Below are 22,070 nucleotides of genomic sequence, written 5' to 3'. Positions count from 1 at the left end.
TATGCTCACAGGCACAAGGGTATTCAAGTTATAAGTCACTTATGGAGAACCATGTCAGGTGTCATGGTGAAATCTAACTACACTACATCTAGTACATCTAGTACTCTCCCCAATCCACCGAGTCCCCAATCCCCAAGTTACCGAGTCAAAAACGTTTATCAGATTTGTTAAGTCTTACCTCTAGCAAGGCTATGCTGCCTTGAATCCTGAAATCTACTAGATTCCAGAAGTTGCCCTAGCCTCTGTTTTGGCAGTGTTTTCCATTAACTGTTAACATCAGAGGTCAGACTATCTGGCCTATTTTTCCCAGCTTCCTCCTACTTTTAAAGAGAGGAACCAAGTTCATCCATCTCAAGTTTTTAAAGACCACTCCTGACTAAAGAAGCATTAGCTGTCCTACCAGGTTACAGGAATCTTTCTGTATCACTTTATGATGTTTTATTTTGTTCTTTATTTTGAGGTGGTTGTATATTAGTTATTTTATGGTTACTTTTGTAGATTATAATGCTTTGAAAATTATTATAGCTGGTACAAAGTGCTTTGTGAAGCTCAGGCGATACTGATCTTGCAAAATGAGACCAGTGGAGTTGATGCTGCTATCAAGTACCATCAACCCAGAGTATGGTCTGAGATGAGAGCTGTTAAATTAATTGGCTAACAATAGAGTATTCCTCTTATAGCTGTGATCCCCGTAGAACTCATGTTGCAAATTGGTTTTCTCATTACAGTGCTAGTTACTAAATTGTATTAGGGTTTAACATTTTTGACATGGAAGAGATAGGCATGTCTGGCTAAGGCAGACTGAAGTTGGAAATGATGTGGCACAGTAATCTGTTATAACTATACATGTTGTCTTTAGTGTATAAATCAGTGTGTAAAACTGAAAAGGATTGTCAATGTATGACTTCTTTGACTTCATCTCTTATCTGCTTATTTTTTGGTTAGACTAAGGACAGTGTAGTTGCAGATATGCATTTTTTTGTCAAAATATAATTTGCAGCTGATGTTACCAGAAAATTAAGACAATGGCTGCTCTGTCTGGCTTCAACTACAGAAAAAAGGTCCTAAATGTATAAAGTAAATGTAAATTAAATGGCTTTTATTTATTTATTTATTTATTTATTAGTATGAGACACCTTACCTTAAATCCCTTTGTGGTGGTAGTTACTAATTGGTTAAAATGAAGAACTGGGAAATAGGGATTACTCCAAAACATTGAGTTTAAATTAATAAATTGCTCTGAATCAAAAATTATTTTTAAGCTCTGACCACTACTCCCTGATATTACTATTCATTCTACTTCTCTTAAGGCTAAAGAAAATTAAAGGACAGAAATGTTAAATATTTGCATACTGAGATATAGTGGTTCACATTATGACACGGGAAGCAATGTTTGCCCTTTTGGGGTGATATGTGCATGCCTGAGGCTGTTGCTAACAATGGAACCCCTACTGTCCAACCAGTGGTACTTGGAGGAGGTACCCCTCTAGTTCTGAGATTCAGCAAAGATTAGTACTACCACTTCAGCAGCTTTGCAAGATAGAAGAAATATTTATACAAGTGTGTTTTTTATTTTCAACATTACTTTTTTTTACATTTTCTTTAAATGAAAGATAAAGCATGTATATCATACTTCAAGTGATTCTTTGTTTTTTTTTTGTTTAGAGCTTACCACTGAGTGTGTGGCATGCAGGGTCCAGAATGCCATGAGATTTTATGGATTGATTTTGTACTTCTGGGCATTCTCTTCCATTCACATCACCTTCCTGGTGGCAGGCTCTAAATCATGCCTGCTGCCAAAGAACTGTAGGATTTTTTAGAAAGTTTACAGCATTTTTCAATTTATAAGGAGGATTTAAAAAGTAATGCTTGGTGCCCCTCTTCCTTTTTATCCAAAAGGGGTGATTAACCCCCTAGTGCACTAACAGTATTTTATTTAATTATTTGAAGTGGTATGAAAATAGCAGTAGTGTTTGACGTTATCTTAGAAAGTGTTCTCTTTTACACACAGCATTCCTGCTCTGCTCAGATTGCTTCATGTCTATGTTGGAATATATTTTGTATTGTTGCATTCATGCACCTTTATACAGGTATCAGATACGCTGTTGGATTGCCGCAAGCATCTGACCTGGGCAGTGGCGGTGCTGCAGGAGGTGGCTGCTGTAGGAGCACAGATGGTTGCACCCTTGTCAGAAAACGAAGGTTTACAGGCTGGAAGGCTGGAAAATCTATCATTTAAAGCCGCTGAGCAGGTGAGTGTGACCTCTAGTCTCAAAGCATGAAGAACGTTAAATTCTTTTCTGTACTAAGTTGGATACACTTAAGTTCTGGAATCTTCAAGCAATGTTTTGTACTCTAGGTAGCACTGTATCCCTTGGAAGCCAACACCTAGAGTTGCTAATGTGTGCTAACTTGTTAATATGTGCTAATGCCTTTAGTTCATATTATTAGTAACTGGGTCCCACTGAATAAAATGAACATAGTAAAATGACATGTAGTGCATGTTAACTTCCTTAAAGTCTTTTGGAGCTGTATCCACACAGTTCTAGCCTTTAAAGTACTCCTTTTATCAGACTTCTAGCTCAGGAAATGTGCAATGAACCTATAGAGAATTGGATGCCTTCGAAATACTTGGTGGCAGTGGAAAGCCAAGTCATCTATGTAATAATGGAAGCCGTGCAATGGAAAATGGCTGCATTAGGCCCATTAGCAGTGTCAAAAGGAAGGGGCTGATAGGAAATGAAGAAGTTGTACACACGATTCTCCAAGGACAAGTAGGACTTATAAATCCTCACATAGGGGTGATGTCACTGACGGAATCCAGCGCAGGAAGCACTATTCCAGCAGTCTTTCTAAAGCCATTAAGCAGGCCTACCATTCATGCATACCTGTTCCAGCCTACCTCTGTTGTGCGAGTTTTCTCACTTTTCCATGGAGCTGGTCCAGACCCTTTTTGTGGCAATCATCTCAGCTCCCAAATTGTGTGGTTGATTTTTATTTATTTAACTTTTTTTTCTAATCTGAATCCTGTTGCATGGTTTACTTTTGCAGCTTCTTTAGGTTTTTTTTTCTTTGGAGTTTGAAGCTTTATCTGATTTTTAAGTCAGCCCAATTCAGGCTGCCTATAGGCTTCAAGCTCCTAGCTAGGGAATTTATCACCACTGAGTCATTTGATTTTGCTGTGGCTGTTTTTCTGGATGATGTGTCCCAAAATAAGATCAGTACAACAACAAAATTTGAGATGAACTTGGAACAATTGAAAAGTCTCCAAATAATAGGTTCCAAGTTAATACATTGATTATACAATGCTCCAAATGGAATATGTTTTCACTATAAATGTTCTCATTTTATTTGTTTATAGTGTGGGAAAGGACCTCAGCAATCAGACCTAGCAGACATTTTGTTTAGTTCTGCTTTATATAGGTTCCATTATCAATCATTGGTCTTCAAAACTCCCACTTATTTTCATATTATTTAGTCAGTTCATACTTTCTTCTTAATCATCAACACCAACGCACTTTTATAAAATATCAAAGAAGATCCCACTTATCTTCAACAGGGCCCGGTTCACCATTCATATGGCTTCCTCAGTGGTAAGACATGGTTCCAGAAGACACAAGTGTCCTATGATTATGGTGGCAGAAAAGATTGCCCAGTTTTTGTCCTCCCCTCCACTCAAACCTGGGACTGCTGTTACCAAATGCACACTGTGAAGTTGGCTAGCATTTCATTAGCTTATGTATACACAGATTTGGGTTAACATGATATCAAGACTCCTAACGTGAGAACCATGGCTGCTTCATCAGTAGTACACTTGAAATTAGCCTCCACTGAGGAGACTTGTAGAGCTATGACATGAGCATCAGTCCATATGTTCAAATCTCATTGCATTGGGAATTCCTTTCCAGTCATCAACAGTTCTAGGCATTCTGTCCTGTGGGCCCTCTTGTATGTTCCCTAGGCCCATTTTCCCTTAACTTCCAAGTTGCCTTTGTTGAAAGAAAAAAAAATGCTTGATGCCACAAAAAACTATGTTGGTGTCTGCCCAGTGGCAGTAAGTTTTCCATTTTCCTTTTTATGGGAACTCCACATAAAAATTATTTTGCTTGTCCTTGGAGAAAAACAAGTTACCTGTAGTAGATATTTTCTGGGAACAGCAGGATTGGTGTTCTTACACTCTCCCACCTCCTCTAGTTGTCCTCTAAGGTAAACTGAGAATGCCACACTTTAGGAGTGCAGTGTGAGAAGAGGTCCACTTGTTTAGTGAAATCTCAAAAAGCTTCTACAAAGTCTCTATTCTATGATATTTTCTTTGTGGATGGGATCTGTTGGATGTCACCCATCTATGAGGACTTGAAACATTCTGTCCATGGAGAATATCTGCTAAATGTAAGTAACTTGGTTTTCTGTGCAAAGCTGTCTCTGAAAGTGCTTCGGTTTGAATTAATTTTCACATGTTCATTCTGTATGTTTTTGTAAACTTTGATTTTCTGTAAGCTGCTTTGAGCTATCTCTTGAACGTGAAATGTATGGTGTAAGTCAGAATAGAATGAGACAATGTAAATGTAAAGCTTTTTTTTCCTTTCTCTCTTCAGGTTTATGGGGCTCAAGGCATCAACCCTCATGAGTGTCTGCGTCAGTCCTGCAGCATTGTTATTACAACCATGAACAAGATGGCTACAGCCATGCAGGAAGGAGAATATGATGCTGACAAGCCCCAAATCAAGGTAGATAAATTTTTCATATTTTTATTTATTTAACTGTTTGCAATTAAAATCACAAAGGAATATAACAAACTCAGAAATAAAGCAATAATAAACATTTCTTCAATCATGTCCACATCATTGAAATTATAGCCCACATCAAGAGGAGAGAGGATTATTAAGAAACAAAAAGAAAGAGCATTTAACATCTCACAAATTCCAGTATGAAAACAATATGGACCCCCAAGCCTTAACCTGTCAGAGGACCCAAACTCACTTGATCAACCAAAATTTTTGCTAATTGACTAGTGTCTACAAAACATAATTAGCCCCCTACTAAGTGACTTTAAGCGCTTGCAAGGGAATTTAAGAAAAAAGTAGCTCTATTGCCAAGACCCTAGATTTCAGTAAGAGAAAAGCTTTCCTTCGGGCCTGAGTAGCCCAGGCAGTATCAGAAAACACTTGTATCTTTGTACCAGGAAAAAAGTGAATCGTCTTAAAATCTTCGTTTAAACTTTTATCCTTATCTAGTGGAAATACCTTAACAATCCTCAAGATACACAGTTAAATCCAAAATATCAATAGCTTCCTGGGATTGAAATTGAACACAAGCGGGGAGGGAGGGATATGATAGACTTTACTGGACTGGTTAAAAGTTCATGTTTTCAAGCTATTGTTTGGGTGATATTATACTTTGAAACTTTCAATAAAAATATTACAAAAAAAAAAAAAGAAATTGAACACAAAATTTATATGGAACATATTAAAAATTAGAAATAGGGAGCTCATCTGCTGAGGAAATAAGAACTTCTTTAAAATATTTCCTAAGTAGAATCTCTCTGAAATCACTGAGGAGGAAGCTGCACATTTTCTTTCCACCTCCAAACTGAGTACCTGTTCCTCTGATCCCATTTGCAACCATCTACTGTGCACTATCTCTCCTACTGTTTATGTATTTATTTGTTGCATTTGTATCCCACATTTTCCCACCTCTTTGCAGGCTCAATGTGGCTTACAATACATCATGAATAATGAGAATACATGAGAAAGTATACATTTAGTAATAGCAGAAGGATTTGGGGTAACATAATGATAAAACATGGGATCTGCTGCTCTTGGGACCTGCTTCTCTCTGCTGAACTTCACACACACACCCTGTCAGCCCTTCTATCTGTCATATCCTCAGTCTTTCACTTTCCACTTCCACTGTTCCTGATGCCTTCAAAAATGGCACAGTTGCACCACTCATCAAAAAGCCTTCATTGGATCCTACTTGCCCTTCCAACTATCGCCTCATCTCTCTCTTCCCTTTCTTATCCAAGCTACTTGAATGTGCTGTTCACTGCCATTGTTTTGACTTTTATCTCAAGCTATTCTTGATCCACTTTAATCTGGCTTTCACCCCCTACATTCAAGTGAAACAGCCCTTGCTAAAGTCTCCAATGACCTATTCTTGGCCAGATCCAAAAGCCTCTATTCTATCTTCATCCTTCTGGATCTGCTGCTTTTGACACTTTCACTACCTACTCCTTCATATGCTGTCTTTACTTGGATTTCTGGGCTCTGTTCTTTCTTCTTCTTTCTCCCATCGCTCTTTTATCGTATGCTCTGGTGGAGCCACCTCCACTTCTATCCCACTATTAGTTGGGGTACCTCAGGGCTCTGCCTTGGGATCTCATCTTTTGTCCATCTATACTTATTCCCTTGGTGCTCTGATCTCCTCCCATGATTGTCAGTATCACCTTTATGCTGATGACTCCTAGATCTATCCCTCTACACTAAAAATTTCATCTGGAATCTAGGCCCAGCCTACCTGTCTGACATTGCTGCCTGGATGTCTCACTGCCTTCTGAAATTAACATGGCCAAGACTGAGCTTCTTATCTTCCCCCTAAACCCATCTCTCCTCTTTCCCCATTCTCTACCTCTGTGGATAATGTATTCATCCTCCCTGTCTCATCATAGATCTGCCAAACAGGAACAGATCCAGATCATCTCGAACATACCTAAACCTCCACTACCCATACTGCAGAGGACTCAAATACAAAGCAACCTATGCATCCAGCTTCTCATATAAAGTACAAAACTATGGAACACACTGCCAAAAGGAGTGAAAACAATCTACGACCATCTAAACCAGGAAATCAATAAAAACCTACCTGTTCAAAAGGGCATACCCTATTGATCCAACATAGATGCCAACACTCTGCAACACAGCAAACCCAACGATCGTATTGGACATTATCTAACTTTCCCTCTCTTTGACCCCATTGTGCCTGAAACAAACGGACCTTATTTGACCACAATATCACCTGTATTTGTTTCTCTACCGGTCATGGCAAACGCCTTACGGTACTATGTAAGCCACATTGAGCCTGCAAATAGGTGGGAAAATGTGGGATACAAATGTAACAAATAATGTCACAGCCATGGTGGCGTCAGTGGCTCACTTGAAGTCAGCCTCCATTAAAGAGATTTGCAATGCTACAACATGGTCTTCAGTCCACACATTCACATCGCACTACTGCCTTGAGCAGGATACCCGACGCGACAGTCGGTTTGGGCAGTCGGTACTGCAGAATCTGGTTTGGGTTTAGAATCCAACTCCACCCGCCTAGGCCCGTTTTATTCTGTTCCAGGGTCACTCTCAGCAAGTTGTATATAGTTTCAGGTTAATCTATGTTTGTCCTCTCTGTTTCAAGGCCCAGTTCACCAATGTTTGTTGTTTTGGGTGAGCCTGGATTCTAGGGATTCCCCATGTGTGGGAATAATTCAGCCTGCTTGTCCTCGGAGAAAGCGAAGATACTTACCTGTAGCAGGTATTCTCTGAGGACAGCAGGCTGATTATTCTCAGAATCCCGCCCACCTCCCCTTGGAGTTGTTTATTTCTTTATGCTTTGTGACTTAACTGAAGAGCACGGTCTCGTGACGGGCGGGAAGTCAGTCTGCACATGCGCGGTGCGGCGCTGCATGCACGCCAGAAGACTCTAGCAAACTTTTATTTTTGCTATATTTATGCCGATTCCCGGGCCTATGCGGATCATCGACCCATGTGTGAGAATAATCAGCCTGCTGTCCTTGGAGAATACCTGCTACAGATAAGTATCTTTGCTGTATTAGCTTATGGAAAATAAAATAGGTACCATTGTAATGTCTTTATTGGTCCATGGTACTCCCATCCCTCAAGTATTTACAGTTATGGTTGCCATTGCTCGAATAGATATAGCAGAATTAGGGAAGGTACTGAGAAGGTGACCAAAATAAAGGGGATTGAATAACTTCCTTATTAGGAAAGGCTATAGAGGTTAGAACTTTTCAGTTTGGAGAAGACGGCTGAGAGGAGTTGTGATAGAGGTCTTTAAAATCCTGAGTGGAATGGAACAGGTAAATGCAAATTGTTTTTCAGGAAGTACAAACACTAAGGAACGTGCTATGAAGTAGTAAGTTTACAATAAATTGGAGAAAACATTATTTTACTCAGCACGCAGTTAAGCTTTGGAATTTATTTCCAGAATATTTAGTAAAAACAGTTAAGATATGTGGGTATTGTATTAAAATTTGGACACGTTCCTGGAGAAGTCCATAAACTGTTAAGGTAGACTTGGGTAAAACCACTGATACCTGGGAGCAAACAGTATGTAATCTAGCTGCTCTTTTTGACCTGGATTGACCACTGTTGAAAGAGAATACTGGGCTTGATTGGTGTTTGGTATGAACCAGTATGACAATTCGTATGTTCTTTTATTGGGAAAAACATGTGAGAAGAGACTTTTGATTAAGGAAAAGCTAAACGCTAAGAAGTGAGTTCTTTTGTATTACTAAACATCAACTTTCCATTACAGTTACCGCCACCAGTAGAACAGAGGGCTGCTGCTCTCAGAGCTGAGATCACAGATGCTGAGGGAATTGGTCTGAAATTGGAAGACAGAGAGACGGTCATTAAAGAACTGAAGAAGTCGCTCAAAATCAAGGTGGGGCTGCAGCTGTACACTCCAGAATGAAAATTAAATGTATTTTAATGTTAAGCTAGTTAAATTCCACAGAATTATATAGCTATAATCACCATTAAACATGCACTATCTAGCAAAAGAAAGAGAACAGGCAGTGTCAATTTTTTTTCCACACTGGAAAGCACAGGCTAAGGAGCATGGGTAAATTTTGGAGAGAGCTGTAGTCTGTCCCTTCATGAAGAAGTGTCATTTGCTGTCTAGGCTAGAAATGAGGAGGGTAAAGGATTGAACAAAAATGGTGCTGAACCCTGGATAGTTTTGTGTATTATGGTACCATAATACCAGCAGAGACTGATTTCACTCAACTCAGAAATCCATAGAAGCAGGAGTGAATGAAGAAAGGGGCAAGTGAGAAATGTTCAGCTGCTGACATTAGAAATCTAGAGGAAAGAAGAAAGTAGAGGGCTTCTAAGCATTTTACGAATATTTTGTAAACCTGAAAGAATAAAGATCAGAGAGCAGAAGATAAATTACATATAAATCTGGATGAGAGGAGGAAGTAGAAGCATCATAAATCTGGATGAGAGGAGGAAGTTGAAGGAAGACTAAGAATAATTCCAGCCAGGTGAGGAGGTCATGTCCATGGATCCCCAATATCGCCAGAAGCACTAGGATAGTAGAAGGTTTTAAAGCCTTACTTGAATTTACAATATAAGGTTCAGCCTGAAGGTAGGAGAGAAGAGAATTCCAGAGGGAGGATGCTGCAAAGAAAAAGACAGGTCGATGTGTAACCTTGTCGTGAAACTTCAAGGCAGAAGGCAAGTGGCAGATTTTCATGATGTGTACTAAAAGGGTTAGAAAGTGCAAAGGAATGAGATGATCTGATCAAACGAAGTAGAAATATTTTAAAGAGAATTCTGTAACTAACTGGAATTTGGTGTTCCTTTCTTAATAGCAGAGTGACATGATTGAACATTTTAGCATGGTATAATATTCTGAATAGTTTAACCTCCTCAGTGATTTTTGCTTCATGCCACTAAGAACATGATTGTAGTCTTTCCCTGAAAGAACCAAGATGCAGAGTTAATATGAAAAGCATCAACATCTAGATATGGGTGAATGATGAGCAGTTGTTGAAGATCATAATAGCTTGATCTAAGTTTGGTGTCAAAGTAACAACCCAAGAGATTCTACCAGCAGGCTAGAAATTTTCTTAACAGAAGGAATCTGGCTCTGAGTTAGGGCAGGCTGCGAGTCTTTAATCCACATAGAACATACTTAAAACTTAACCAAAAGAAATCTTGGGCTGACCATTGGGTTATTTTGTTGAGGTAATCGTTGAGGGAGGATAGGTCAGGATGCTCAGGATCTATAACTTTAAGAAGTTGGATATTGTCGTTGGTAATATCCTGTGGCAATGAATGTTTTTATTAGCATGGCTAAAGAACTGGGGAAAATGTTGACTTCAGCAGTAACAAATTTCTGTATTAGATGCACATGTATGTTTATGTTCCTTTGCTATTTATGTAGGGTTTAAATCTAAACCTTAGCATCGTAGCTTTCTGACTTTCTCATTTGGCTATACTGTCAGAACAACATGATATCACAGTGAAATTTTCCCACTGTTCCAAGCACTATTCAGAGTAAATCAAAGGCAAGAATTTTTGTCCTTCAAGCAATAGGCATTCTTAAGGCGGAGTAACCATTGACAGAGGAGCTCGATTGTATGGTTGGCTGTATAGATTTAAACTTAGGCTATAAACAATTGCCTCTGTATGTTGTGTAGCAGACTCCATTTTGTTCTATTTCTTGAAACCACAATGAAGTTATGAACACCTCTTATTTTCACTGTTTAGGGTGAAGAACTGAGTGAGGCCAATGTACGTCTCAGTCTCCTGGAGAAGAAACTGGATAGTGCTTCGAAAGATGCAGATGATCGGGTAGAAAAAATACAAACCAAGCTAGATGAGACACAGGTTCTGCTAAAAAAGAAGGAGAAGTAAGGAAACTTGTTTGGGTTCCTTCCTCTCTCTGCTGCCAGCCAAACAGAGCTCCCAGTCTTACTGTTCTCTGGAATCTATCCCTAAAAATATGATATACCTTGCTGTCTAAAATATATTAGGATATGAGACATTTTCTTAAGTTCTTGTAAAGTAGATGTATTATTGTTCTTTTAGAAAAAAAAAAATTCCTTTTTGTTTTTGTGTTACTCTGTCTTCCACAAGCAGAGGTTGATTCATTGTGAAACTTTGCTTTTCCTCATGCAAGTAGCATAAGCATATTTGGGAAGGAAAATTGTGATCTTATATCTGCTTATTTTTCCTTGAATCCAACCAGACCAGAACTGATGGGTTATGCACCTTAGCCCAAGAAATGGAGACAGATGTATGAGCTCTGCCCTATAAGAGGCACCATGAAACACCAGTTCACCAGTATTCCTGTTAAAAAAAAAAAAAAGACAAACATTAACCAGAAAAAAATCCTCCCATACAAATTTAATGGTAGGAAGGAATCCAGAGTCGTCAACCAGAACTATCCTCAGTTGAGAGAACTTTGAGAATATTCCAGTGTCTCACCACCACCTATATTCGGGCAAAAACTATGAATCAAAGGCTAAAAATTGGGCAACAAGGTGGTACACTGGACTGGTAAGGTTGGATTCAAGGAAAATTTAGTAGGTAAGACCACATTTTTTTTTCTTCCTTTTTTGTCCATCAGACTAGTTCAGAACTCATGGGAGGTAGCAAAGCAATCTTAAAATTGGGCAGGATGACAATAACCCTGCTTTCCATTACATAGCTTCCCACTATTCCAGAATCTGTGGGATAGCTGTGTGCATCAACCAGCAGATGGAGATAGTGAACAGAAAACTGAACTGAGACATCTTGCTCTTGTCATCCAGTCCAGCTCCTCAGTATTTTCTGTCTCTGGCAGGTGAATAGACACACTTCAGCCTCAGGTTCTGAGTGGTTTGCTCCTGGTCCAGTTGGTCAGCTGATCCCCAGTTGAGCTTTGCGGGTGCTTTGAGTCTGCAGAATCATATCTGGAGGTCCTCAGAGTCCTGTTTCTGATACTCCGTCCCATGCTCTCCAGCAAACCTCTTTCCAGGGGAGAGGTGAAGGGAGGGAAGAAGTAAATTCATGAGGCATCAGTGCTGAGCCTTTCTCATCTTTTGCAAGACTTGTGGAGACTGAGCTTGGGGGAACAGCCGGCAGTTTTGGAGGGCTGCAAGTTCAGGCTTATTCTTCCCTGTCTGAATCACTTTGCACTAGTCCACATTACATTTCGTCTGCCATTTGGACTGCCCTACTGGTGCTAGAGCATTAACTCGACTTGGTGTAGGGAGAGATCCTGACTCAGCGCTTGGGACACAACATGCTGTGCTTGTGACAGTTGGGGTGAATGGCAACTCCCGCAGAGGCAGTTAAGCGGTGTTCCTGCTTTGGGATCTGCCAGCCAAGTCGCAGCTTTCCAGTGTGTGCAAACTGGGAATCCTGCAGGATATGGAGGAAACGGTCAGCAGCAGCACATGTTCGGATTTGGCACAGCATTTGAATATGCTGGTGTCTTTGGGCTCTGCGGCAGGGCCAGTGCACAGTTTGATGCAGGACAGCACAGGAAGAAGCACCATTTTGTCAGGGCTGACTGGCAGTGAGGCGCAACCTCTGATCACACGTGGCGCACAGCCTCCATTTTATAGCCTCAGGGCCTGACAGAGCACTCAGCTGGCATTGGGATCTCTGTTTACTCCAGAGTTTATATTGCTCTTAGTCCAGGCATATTTACTGAAGCAGGGACAGTCAGAGTTGCTGTAAGGTGCTTCAGATTCTCACCCTGTGCCCCTCCAGCTCCTAAGAAATCTCGTTTAGTTCTCCAGGAGTGGGAAGTGGGCAGATGAGGCTATCTCTGCTTCTCCCTCCTTATCTGATGTGGACTTGATCTATTCAGAGGAGACATTAGTGGAGGGAGAGCTCCCTTCTGAGGAGGGGGATGATCCGAAAGTGCTGAGGTTCTTTCATAAAGAGGAACTCTGTATTCTTATTTCTGAAGCACTGGCAGTACTTTCCATTGAGGAGCCTTCTGCTTTGGTGTCAAGAGTTCCATCTTCATTGATCATGAGGGAACTTAGAGGGCATTCTAAGGTCTTCCTGATGAATCCAGACATTCAGGATGTGATTACAGTGGAATGGGTCTCACGGAATTTGCATAACGTATATTCCAATTCTGGGAGCACTCCTGAACTGACTAGGGATCAGCGGCGTAGAAAGGGCGGTGGGGTTGTTCGCCCCGGGTGCACGCTGCTGGAGGGGTGCAGAGAGCAGCTGTACGCCTTTCGGCTCCGCTGTTTCCCTGCTCCCTCTGCCCCGGAACAGGTTACTTCCTGTTCCGGGGCGCAGGGAGCCAGCGGAGCCGAGAGCCGCGCAGCTGCTCCCAGCAGCCAAGATGCACTGGGGGGGGGGGGGGGGGGGGGGGGGGGGTTGATGCACATCGGCGATCCGCCCCGGGTGGCAGCTGACCTAGGATCGTCACTGCTAGGGATATATGGAAAAAGCTCTTATAAATGAGAGCAAGTCCACCCCCTTTTTTTTTCCTTGTCTGGGAGAATGGGATATGATCGGACTGTTGACTTCTGTAAGCCACATTTCTGAGATAAACAGCCCAGTTTTGGGTCCCATAGTAGTAACAAGGCCTTGTTCCCCACGGATCTAGTGTTGACATAAATTGCTGGAACAGGAGTTGTGAGTTGTATAATCTAAGCGAGAGGATTGTTTAGTCAGGTTCAAGAGAGTTTGAGAATTAGGCGGTTTAGGGGATTTCAGTGTATCTACTTGTGAAGTGAGCTTGGTAGGTTGGTCGTGTCTGGAGTGGTAGTGGTACTCTATGAGCAGGTGTTAGTTCCATTTGTCAGATATTTGCCATTGAGTGTCAGTTGTTTTCAAACCCTATGTTTACTGGGTAAATTACATATGACAGGAATTTGGCTAAAGCCCTTGTCTTCAGGTTGGTTTCCCATCATGGTGCCCAAGAGGGCTAAGCATTAGACGCCACCACATGGTGGTAGTTCTTAAAGTGTATGGTAGACTATGTTTAGTAGAGCGTTGTAAATACCGAACTTAACCCTTTTCGAGGCTGTAGGGCTGTGGAGATTAGGTTGTCATGTGTGTGGCCTAGATGTTGTGGTACCAGCTTGCTAGTGGCTTTTGAGTGAATAATAATACAATATAGTAAATACATTAGCATGGTACTATAGCGAGTACAGTATTGTAATATAGTAAGTGCATTGTTTTTCAGCTAATTAGTAGTACGATATAGTAAATATAGTACCAGGTTGCTAGTAGTATTTGCACTAGCAGGAATTCAGTATAATAGATGTAGTAGTAAGAATAAGTAATACAATATAGTACATGCAGTTCTGGGTTGCTAGACTCCAGTTAGGTGGTTCTGTGCCAATGTCACTGTTGCCGGCTATGAAGGCTCAAGTCCTGGTGTTCAGGTGCCAGTGTGTGACTGTCATTCTGTGGCTTGTGATTACGGCTCTTGGGTACCCACTGCTCTTTTGCGACTCGGGTTGGGGTAGGAGTGTCGACTGCTGCTGTCTCAGCGAATATCCGCTGATCTGTCTTGTCTCTGGCTCTGTGACATACGCATCGTCGGTTGATGTCTCGATGGTCTCTTGGCCGTTGATTCGTCTCACCTCTGCCATTGCTAAAAACAGGGTTCTCTGTGGCTGTTGCATCGGCACTTAGGGATTCAGAGCTTCAGGCTCTTGTCAGGATCCCTTTCTTCACTTTTCTGAGGCGGGGATCTCCCTGCACATGGTTCCTTCCTTTCTTTCAAAAGTGGTATCAGCGTTTCATCTCAGCCAATCTGTGAAACTTCTGTCCTTTCACAGAGCAGATGAACAGGCTCAGTATTCTTCTTTTAAGCTTCTCAACATGCGTAGAGTCCTCATTAGATATTTGGAAGTCACAAAAGAGTTTCACAAATCACAGACTGTGCTTTTTGGTAGTCTTTCAGCTATCTAGCTATTGTGGGCTTGGAAGCCATGAGGCCATCGCGTCAACTTATTTGCTTGCAGGGCAGCAGGCTCCTTGGACCTTGTGACTCATTCTGTGAGGCATAAATCGACATCCTGGGCAGAGACTACCTTACTGTCTCCAGATATTTGCAAGATGGCAACGTGGTCGATGTGCATACCTTTGCCAAACACTACAGGGTGGACGTTGCAGCAAGCTCCAAAGTCAGTTTTAGGACTAGTCTTCAGGTTGACAGCGCCAGTATCCCGCCCACTCTAGGGATTGCTTTTGAACATTCCACTGGTTCTGGAATAGTGGGAAGATATTTAATGGAAGGAAAAATTAATTTTCTTTCCATTAGTCCTTCCCACTATTCCAGAACCCTGCCTGAGGTTTCTGAGATGTTTAGTCGGTGTGAAGTAATGGGTCAACTAACAGCTGCCACTTTGCATGGTGCTTCCTGCATATCTCTGGTTGTGGGCTGACTGACAGGAGAGAAGCAACACATCTAGGAGTTGCATGTGTGTGTGAGTCCATAGAACTAAATCTAGAGTTGCTGCCATAGAAACCAGTACCTGCATATAATTTCAGGCATGAAGCGCTGCCTTCATTGTGAGTGCTCATATTAACCTGGAGCTTCAACTTTCTTTGCTTGAGAAGAAACACTTTGCCTACTCAAGTACGGTGAACTCAGATACTCTGTGTTACAGGGGTCTAACTTGCTCTTCTCAAACCTACTACCTAACTAAGGGATTGCAGAAACTATACCACATAAGTGATATCTTGATAACTCTTCTTCCGGTTGTGCTCTGATGAACTAATCCAGATATAGGTTGTCTTGAACATCCTTTCTGTATAGTGCTGCTGCTATTACAACCATAACTTTGGAGAAGATCCATGGTGTCTTGGCCAAGCCAAAAGGAAGCACCTATAACTGGTAATGGCAACCCAGGACAGTGAACCTTAAACATCTGAGGCCCCCAAATTGGAATGTAAATATATTCATCCTTGAGGTCGAGAGCTTTGAGAAACTCCCCCAAGTGCATGGCTACAAGGACAGAATGCAAGGATTCCATCCTGAAATGAGGGACCCAGATGATTTGGTTTACCCCTTTTAGATCAGCAGTGGATTGAAAGGAGTAATGTTCCTGGCCCCTTTTCTCTTTAGGCTTAGTGTAGTGATTCCCATACCCATCAGCTATTCCAGTGTGGGTACCGCTACTACTTCATTGGCTTGTGCACAAGGGTAATGCCATAAATGAATCTGCAAGAAGGTGGGAAAACTTTGAACATATAACCTTTTTTCACCACTTCTAGCACCTACTGGTCAGATGTTATTTGGGTCCATTCCTTGAAGAATTCAGATAACCAAAACCATTCCCCCTTCATTGAATGTTAGACCCCCAACATCTCATTATGCAGCTCTGGAGCCTTGCATTGTCTTCTGACTTTGGGAACATCTTTTACAGTCAGTGAAAAGAGAATGGTATACTTGAGTGAGATCACTGAGAAGAAGATCCTTTGCCTAGGTGGTAATGCCTAGCTTCGCTGAATCTTGATCTTCCTGTTGAAGGACAAGAAACCCTCAGCTTGTCTTCTAGCAACCTCTGTGGCTTTTCTTTTCTCTGATCCTGTACTGTTTTGTGCAAGTTCTCTCCAAAAATCAGTTTTTCCCCTGAAGGGATGCCTGTTATGTGGCGTTTTTGATGGCATATTTGCGGATCAGTTTCATAGAGGAATCTCCAAGTCAAGACAGCCTCAGCCATAGACCTGGACAAAGCCATATTAGGGTTTTACAGAACAACTGCTATATAAGTCCCACCTCCAAGTGATACACATTTTTGGGGGGCTTAAATTACCATTGTCCACGCTCTCCTCCACTCATTGGACCCAACACAAAATGTGTTCTTGCCATATAGGGGTCTGTACTTGCTGATATGTCCACCTTTAGTAACTTTGTTTTCTGTTCTGGCAGGACAATGGTTGAAGCTTACCCATAGCCATCCCACTCTGGTGGATGAAAAGGAGTTGGGGGGAGGGGGTTTATGTCATTGTCATCTGTTCTCTGAGAGTAAGCAACAAGAAATGGATATTGCAATTTGGATAGTCTGGATACTTCTAGTGACCTGGGCTACTGGAAGTAGAGTCTTGATGCAAACCACTAATCCTTATTTTTAAAGTAAGGTGATATTTTCATACAGGATAGCAGCAGATTGTTCTGCAGTAACTAAACATTATATAGTAGCTTCAATATCTCTCTCATAATGGTTAATGTTAGTTTTGTCACAGTTCCATTACATGTTTTGGAACGTCAGTGTCTGAGCTGTTAAGACATATTTATCAACTCACACCTCCTTTGCAAGATTGCATTGACAAAACTTCAGCGTCTTCTGTTTAAAATTTGACTATCTGATGGAAATACTGATGTAAAAAAAAAAAAAGCACACTGTTGTCTACTACAATCTGAAGTTTTAATTTAGCAAAGTGCAGTTTAGAAGAATGCATATTTTTGTGTGTAGATTAACCTATTTCTTCTACGAGGTCACTTGATTTTGTAATTTGCTTGGGTGAGAGAGGCAATTGTTAGGGAGAATAAGGTAAAGAGAAGCTCTACCATATCAATTTGCAATTGCCCAATGAGTAAATGTTGGTGCTGAATTTTTACCTAGAATTGGTAGAGTAGAAGAACTATTTGGGTTTCTGCCATGTACTTGTGACCTGAATTGGCCTTTATGTTCTTAATTTAAATGAAATACAATGTAACCCACAGTAAAGAGCTAAATTAATTTGATAAAGGAAATGGAGCTTGGGATCTCACAGTTTAACACAGATCATATTGAATGGCCTTGTGTTTGTTCTTTCAGGGAATTTGAAGAAACGATGGACTCTCTTCAGGCTGATATTGACCAGCTAGAGTCTGAGAAGACAGAGCTAAGGCAACGCCTCAACAACCAATCTAAACGAACCATTGAGGGCCTGCGTGGAACACCATCTGGAGTAGCCTCCATCGTCTCTGGTATTGCAGGTGGTGAGTGTCTATCAGTGGCTAAGAATACTCTAAGCACCCAGTGGCTCAGTAGCAAGCACTACCGTACAGAGGAACTGGATTCAATCCCTAAACTAGGCTTCTGCTCCTCAGGGTGACCATATAGCTGGGGAGAGAGTCCCGTTGATGAGCCATGGTGACACCTGGTGGATATATTTAGTGTTTGTATGCAAGGCTTGGGAGACAAGCCTGTGGTGTGGCCCTAGTCAAGGATTATTGCTGCAATGACTGGGCCCAGTGAATGAGGAAGAAAATTAAGAAAAAAAAAAAAGGTGAACAAAAATCCTGGATAGTTGCAAATGAAGACTTTTGGTACCATTCCTCAATGAATTCTAGTTTTATTTTGAGCAAGAAGCCAAGCACCAGGAGGCAACTTCTCTAATGCAAACAACTATTAGTTAGAAAGTATAAAGTTCAGAACTGAAAAATGGGACTTGGGTCATCTTAAATACACTACCTTATTTTCTATCAACAAGCAGAACTGAGCCAGGTATGCAAGTGGGTGATGTCATCCAATGACGAAGGATAGAATGGCTCTTCCAGAGCTCAGAGCTTTCTGAGCATGCAGAGCCCTTTGCATGTGCAGTGGTATCCTCAGTACCTCAGGTGATATGCTCTAGTGAGCAGATGAAAAAAGGCAATTTTTTTCTACCTCTGGGTGTTTCTTACATTCTTATTTTTGTTTTTGTTTCCTAATTTTACCTTTGTTTTTTATTGTATTCCTCAATCAAAATGTCCCAGACCACGTCAAGGCTCTGCCCCTGCCATTAACGTGGAAGAAAAATCCAGAACTGTGATTCCCATCTAATTTTGTAATTTGCCTGGACTCAAAAGTGAACAGATGTCTCTGAGCCCAGAAAGACCACCTGTAGCTAAAATGTTGAAGAAATTTCTGCTGGCTCAGAAAGAGGCAAAAAGGGTGTTGTCTTTACAGAAATCAGCTGATGGCCCATTCTAGCAGATCCTCTTTGGTAAAAATTCAATCTACATGTAAGCAGTTAAATTTATAACAGTTTTCCATATGTAGTGTCTGTTTAAATATACAATACAGTATTTGTTCTTTTATTTCACAGAATACCAAAACTGTTTCTATGCAGATCACAATAAAGAAGCTAGCCATTGCTAGGAATTAAAGCTGTCCTGGCAGAGAAAGTAGGAATGCAAAAACGTAAAACCAAATAAAATAAAACATAGTATCTTTTCAATTGATAAAATTTTTTCCAAACGCATAAATAATTCCTCTCTAGTCTAATACAGTTGGTAAAGATTTCCACATCAGTGCAGCTTGATAACATAATCAGTTTAGCAAACCTACTATATTTAATCCCTTTAGCTGATCAGTAGCATGCAAAAGCTTTATACCTTCTCAAAGAAATATAAAACAACTAACACATCTGGGAGACTGTCCAGAGACAGATCTAAAAACTAATTTTATACACCAGTGGATCCCAAACTTTCTTGGGTCATGTGCCCCTAGGCTACACATTTCCTGTCCAGTCTCCCCTTCCCCCACCCCCCTCCAAACAGCGTTGTCTTAGCTTTCCTGACAGGAATGCCTAAGACCCACCAGCCGAAGATGTCCACTGCCGAAAGCTCAAGCTCCATGCTGTTTGTTCAGTGAGCAAATCGGTGGCCTGCATCAACCATTGATGCCGGCGTTCCCATGCATGCCCTCCTTCTCTCCCCCTTTCCATCCAGCGTCTGCCCTCCTTCTCTACACCCCTTTCCATCCAGCGTCTGCCCCCCTCCTCTACACCCCTTTCCATCCAGCGTCTGCCCTCCTCCTCTACCCCCTTTCCACCCAGCCTCTGCCCTCCTCCTCTACCCCCCTTTCAATCCAGCCTCTGCCCTCCTCCTCTTGGCATACAGAAAAACTGGTAAAGACACAACAAGTTTGAAAATAGATCTAAACAGATTTTCATATTCTTCAAATGCAGCATACAAGTGTTACCCAACACGGGCCTTGTTTCGGCACACAAGCCTTCATCAGGGATCCTCATAAAAACAAGATATAAATGGAGCATTGTGTTATAATATATCTTAATGCAAGATATAGAAAGTTTGACAATGTGTGGAAGGCATAAGTGCAAACTATCTGTGAATCAATAAGATCAAATAAAAAGTGACAGGTGAGTCTGCCAAGAAAAACTAAATTCATGTGAATGTAGCTTCTAAAGTCTATAAAAATTGTCAAATGTGAATAAACAGAATACATGTGCATATAATTTTATAAAGGGAAATGGGACTTGATATACCGCCTTTCTGAGGTTTTTGCAACTACATTCAAAGCGGTTTACATATATTCAGGTACTTATTTTGTACCAGGGGCAATGGAGGGTTAAGTGACTTGCCCAGAGTCACAAGGAGCTGCAGTGGGAATTGAACTCAGTTTCCCCAGGATCAAAGTCCACTGCACTAACCACTAGGCTACTCCTCCTCCATACCTGTGCATATAATTTTATAAACCAATGTGAAATTATATAAAATGACACCTATATACATATGATGATATGAACGAATGTAGAATTATGTAAATGATACAAGTGTAAATATAAATACCAAAACCATTTACTTCAATTCTTTGAAGGAGTGAACAAACATGTGGACAAAGGGGAGTCGGTTGATATTGTGTATCTGGATTTTCAAAAGGCGTTTGACAAGGTACCTCATGAAAGGCTACAGAGGAAATTGGAGGGTCATGGGATAGGAGGAAATGTCCTATTGTGGATTAAAAACTGGTTGAAGGATAGGAAACAGAGAGTGGGGTTAAATGGGCAGTATTCACAATGGAGAAGGGTAGTTAGTGGGGTTCCTCAGGGGTCTGTGCTAGGACCGCTGCTTTTTAATATATTTATAAATGATTTAGAGATGGGAGTAACTAGCGAGGTAATTAAATTTGCTGATGACACAAAGTTATTCAAAGTCGTTAAATCGCGACAGGATTGTGAAAAATTACAAGAGGACCTTACGAGACTGGGAGACTGGGCGGCTAAATGGCAGATGATGTTTAATGTGAGCAAGTGCAAGGTGATGCATGTGGGAAAAAAGAACCCGAATTATAGCTACGTCATGCAAGGTTCCACGTTAGGAGTTATGGACCAAGAAAGGGATCTGGGTGTCGTCGTCGATAACACACTGAAACCTTCTGCTCAGTGTGCTGCTGCGGCTAAGAAAGCGAATAGAATGTTGGGTATTATCAGGAAAGGTATGGAAAACAGGTGTGAGGATGTTATAATGCCGTTGTATCGCTCCATGGTGCGACCGCACCTTGAGTATTGTGTTCAATTCTGGTCTCCGCATCTCAAGAAAGATATAGTAGAATTGGAAAAGGTGCAGCGAAGGGCAACTAAAATGATAGCGGGGATGGGACGACTTCCCTATGAAGAAAGACTAAGGAGGCTAGGGCTATACAGCTTGGAGAAGAGACGGCTGAGGGGAGACATGATAGAGGTATATAAAATAATGAGTGGAGTGGAACAGGTGGATGTGAAGCGTCTGTTCACACTTTCCAAAAATACTAGGACTAGGGGGCATGCGATGAAACTACAGTGTAGTAAATTTAAAACAAATCGGAGAAAATTTTTCTTCACCCAACGTGTAATTAAACTCTGGAATTCGTTGCCGGAGAACGTGGTGAAGGCGGTTAGCTTAGCAGAGTTTAAAAGGGGGTTGGACGGTTTCCTAAAGGACAAGTCCATAAACCGCTACTAAACGGACTTGGAAAACTCCAAAATTCCAGGAATAACATGTATAGAATGTTTGTACGTTTGGGAAGCTTGCCAGGTGCCCTTGGCCTGGATTGGCCGCTGTCGTGGACAGGATGCTGGGCTCGATGGACCCTTGGTCTTTTCCCAGTATGGCATTACTTATGTACTTATGTACTTATATTACAGTAAGTGAGGAGATACCAAAATAAACCACCCTACCTGTAAAGCAGCAAACATAATTTATGCAGGTCAGCTCAATTGTAAGACCCATCATGAAAACTGCATGTGATATAAATAGCAGTGCAATATACTGAAACAATAAAACATGCTTTAATAAACAATAAAAGAATATGTATGATAAAAGAAAGGGTATCTAAAAGTGCCTTTAACAATGCAACCTAAAAGCAACTTGATTTCGATACTCAGTTGAAATGAGTAGCAGTACGGCAATGTGTGAAATCATGAAAAAAATATGGTGAAAAGAAAAATGTACCCATGGATCCTTCATAAAGTGAGGTTAAGAATATAAAAATATATATTAAGAGTAATGCCAGAATTTAAAACTTTACAAAGGGTTGAAAAGTACGGCCTCTGCTATAATACTAAATAATAGTGAAGTGTTCCCGAAGAAAGGCAAAAAGCATGGTC

At 41.1% G+C, this 22,070-nt stretch overlaps 1 protein-coding gene across 3 annotated transcripts in view; it reads left to right on the top strand.

Annotated features, from left to right (window-relative positions):
* The window catches only part of LOC115461248 (dynactin subunit 1-like), a 188,975-nt gene that overhangs the window by 135,887 nt on the left and 31,018 nt on the right, over positions 1 to 22,070 (top strand). For all 3 annotated transcript variants that reach the window (XM_030190949.1, XM_030190951.1, XM_030190950.1), the window contains exons 19-23: positions 2,091 to 2,252; positions 4,596 to 4,727; positions 8,545 to 8,673; positions 10,509 to 10,651; positions 17,534 to 17,697. In XM_030190949.1, coding sequence (XP_030046809.1) covers positions 2,091 to 2,252; positions 4,596 to 4,727; positions 8,545 to 8,673; positions 10,509 to 10,651; positions 17,534 to 17,697 — 730 coding nt within the window. The remainder of the gene's footprint in view (positions 1 to 2,090; positions 2,253 to 4,595; positions 4,728 to 8,544; positions 8,674 to 10,508; positions 10,652 to 17,533; positions 17,698 to 22,070) is intronic.

This window comes from Microcaecilia unicolor, chromosome 2 (assembly GCF_901765095.1).
Source record: "Microcaecilia unicolor chromosome 2, aMicUni1.1, whole genome shotgun sequence".
NCBI classification, from domain to species: domain Eukaryota; kingdom Metazoa; phylum Chordata; class Amphibia; order Gymnophiona; family Siphonopidae; genus Microcaecilia; species Microcaecilia unicolor.
Note: the sequence above shows the minus strand (reverse complement) of the source record. Positions and strands in the feature narration are given on the sequence as shown.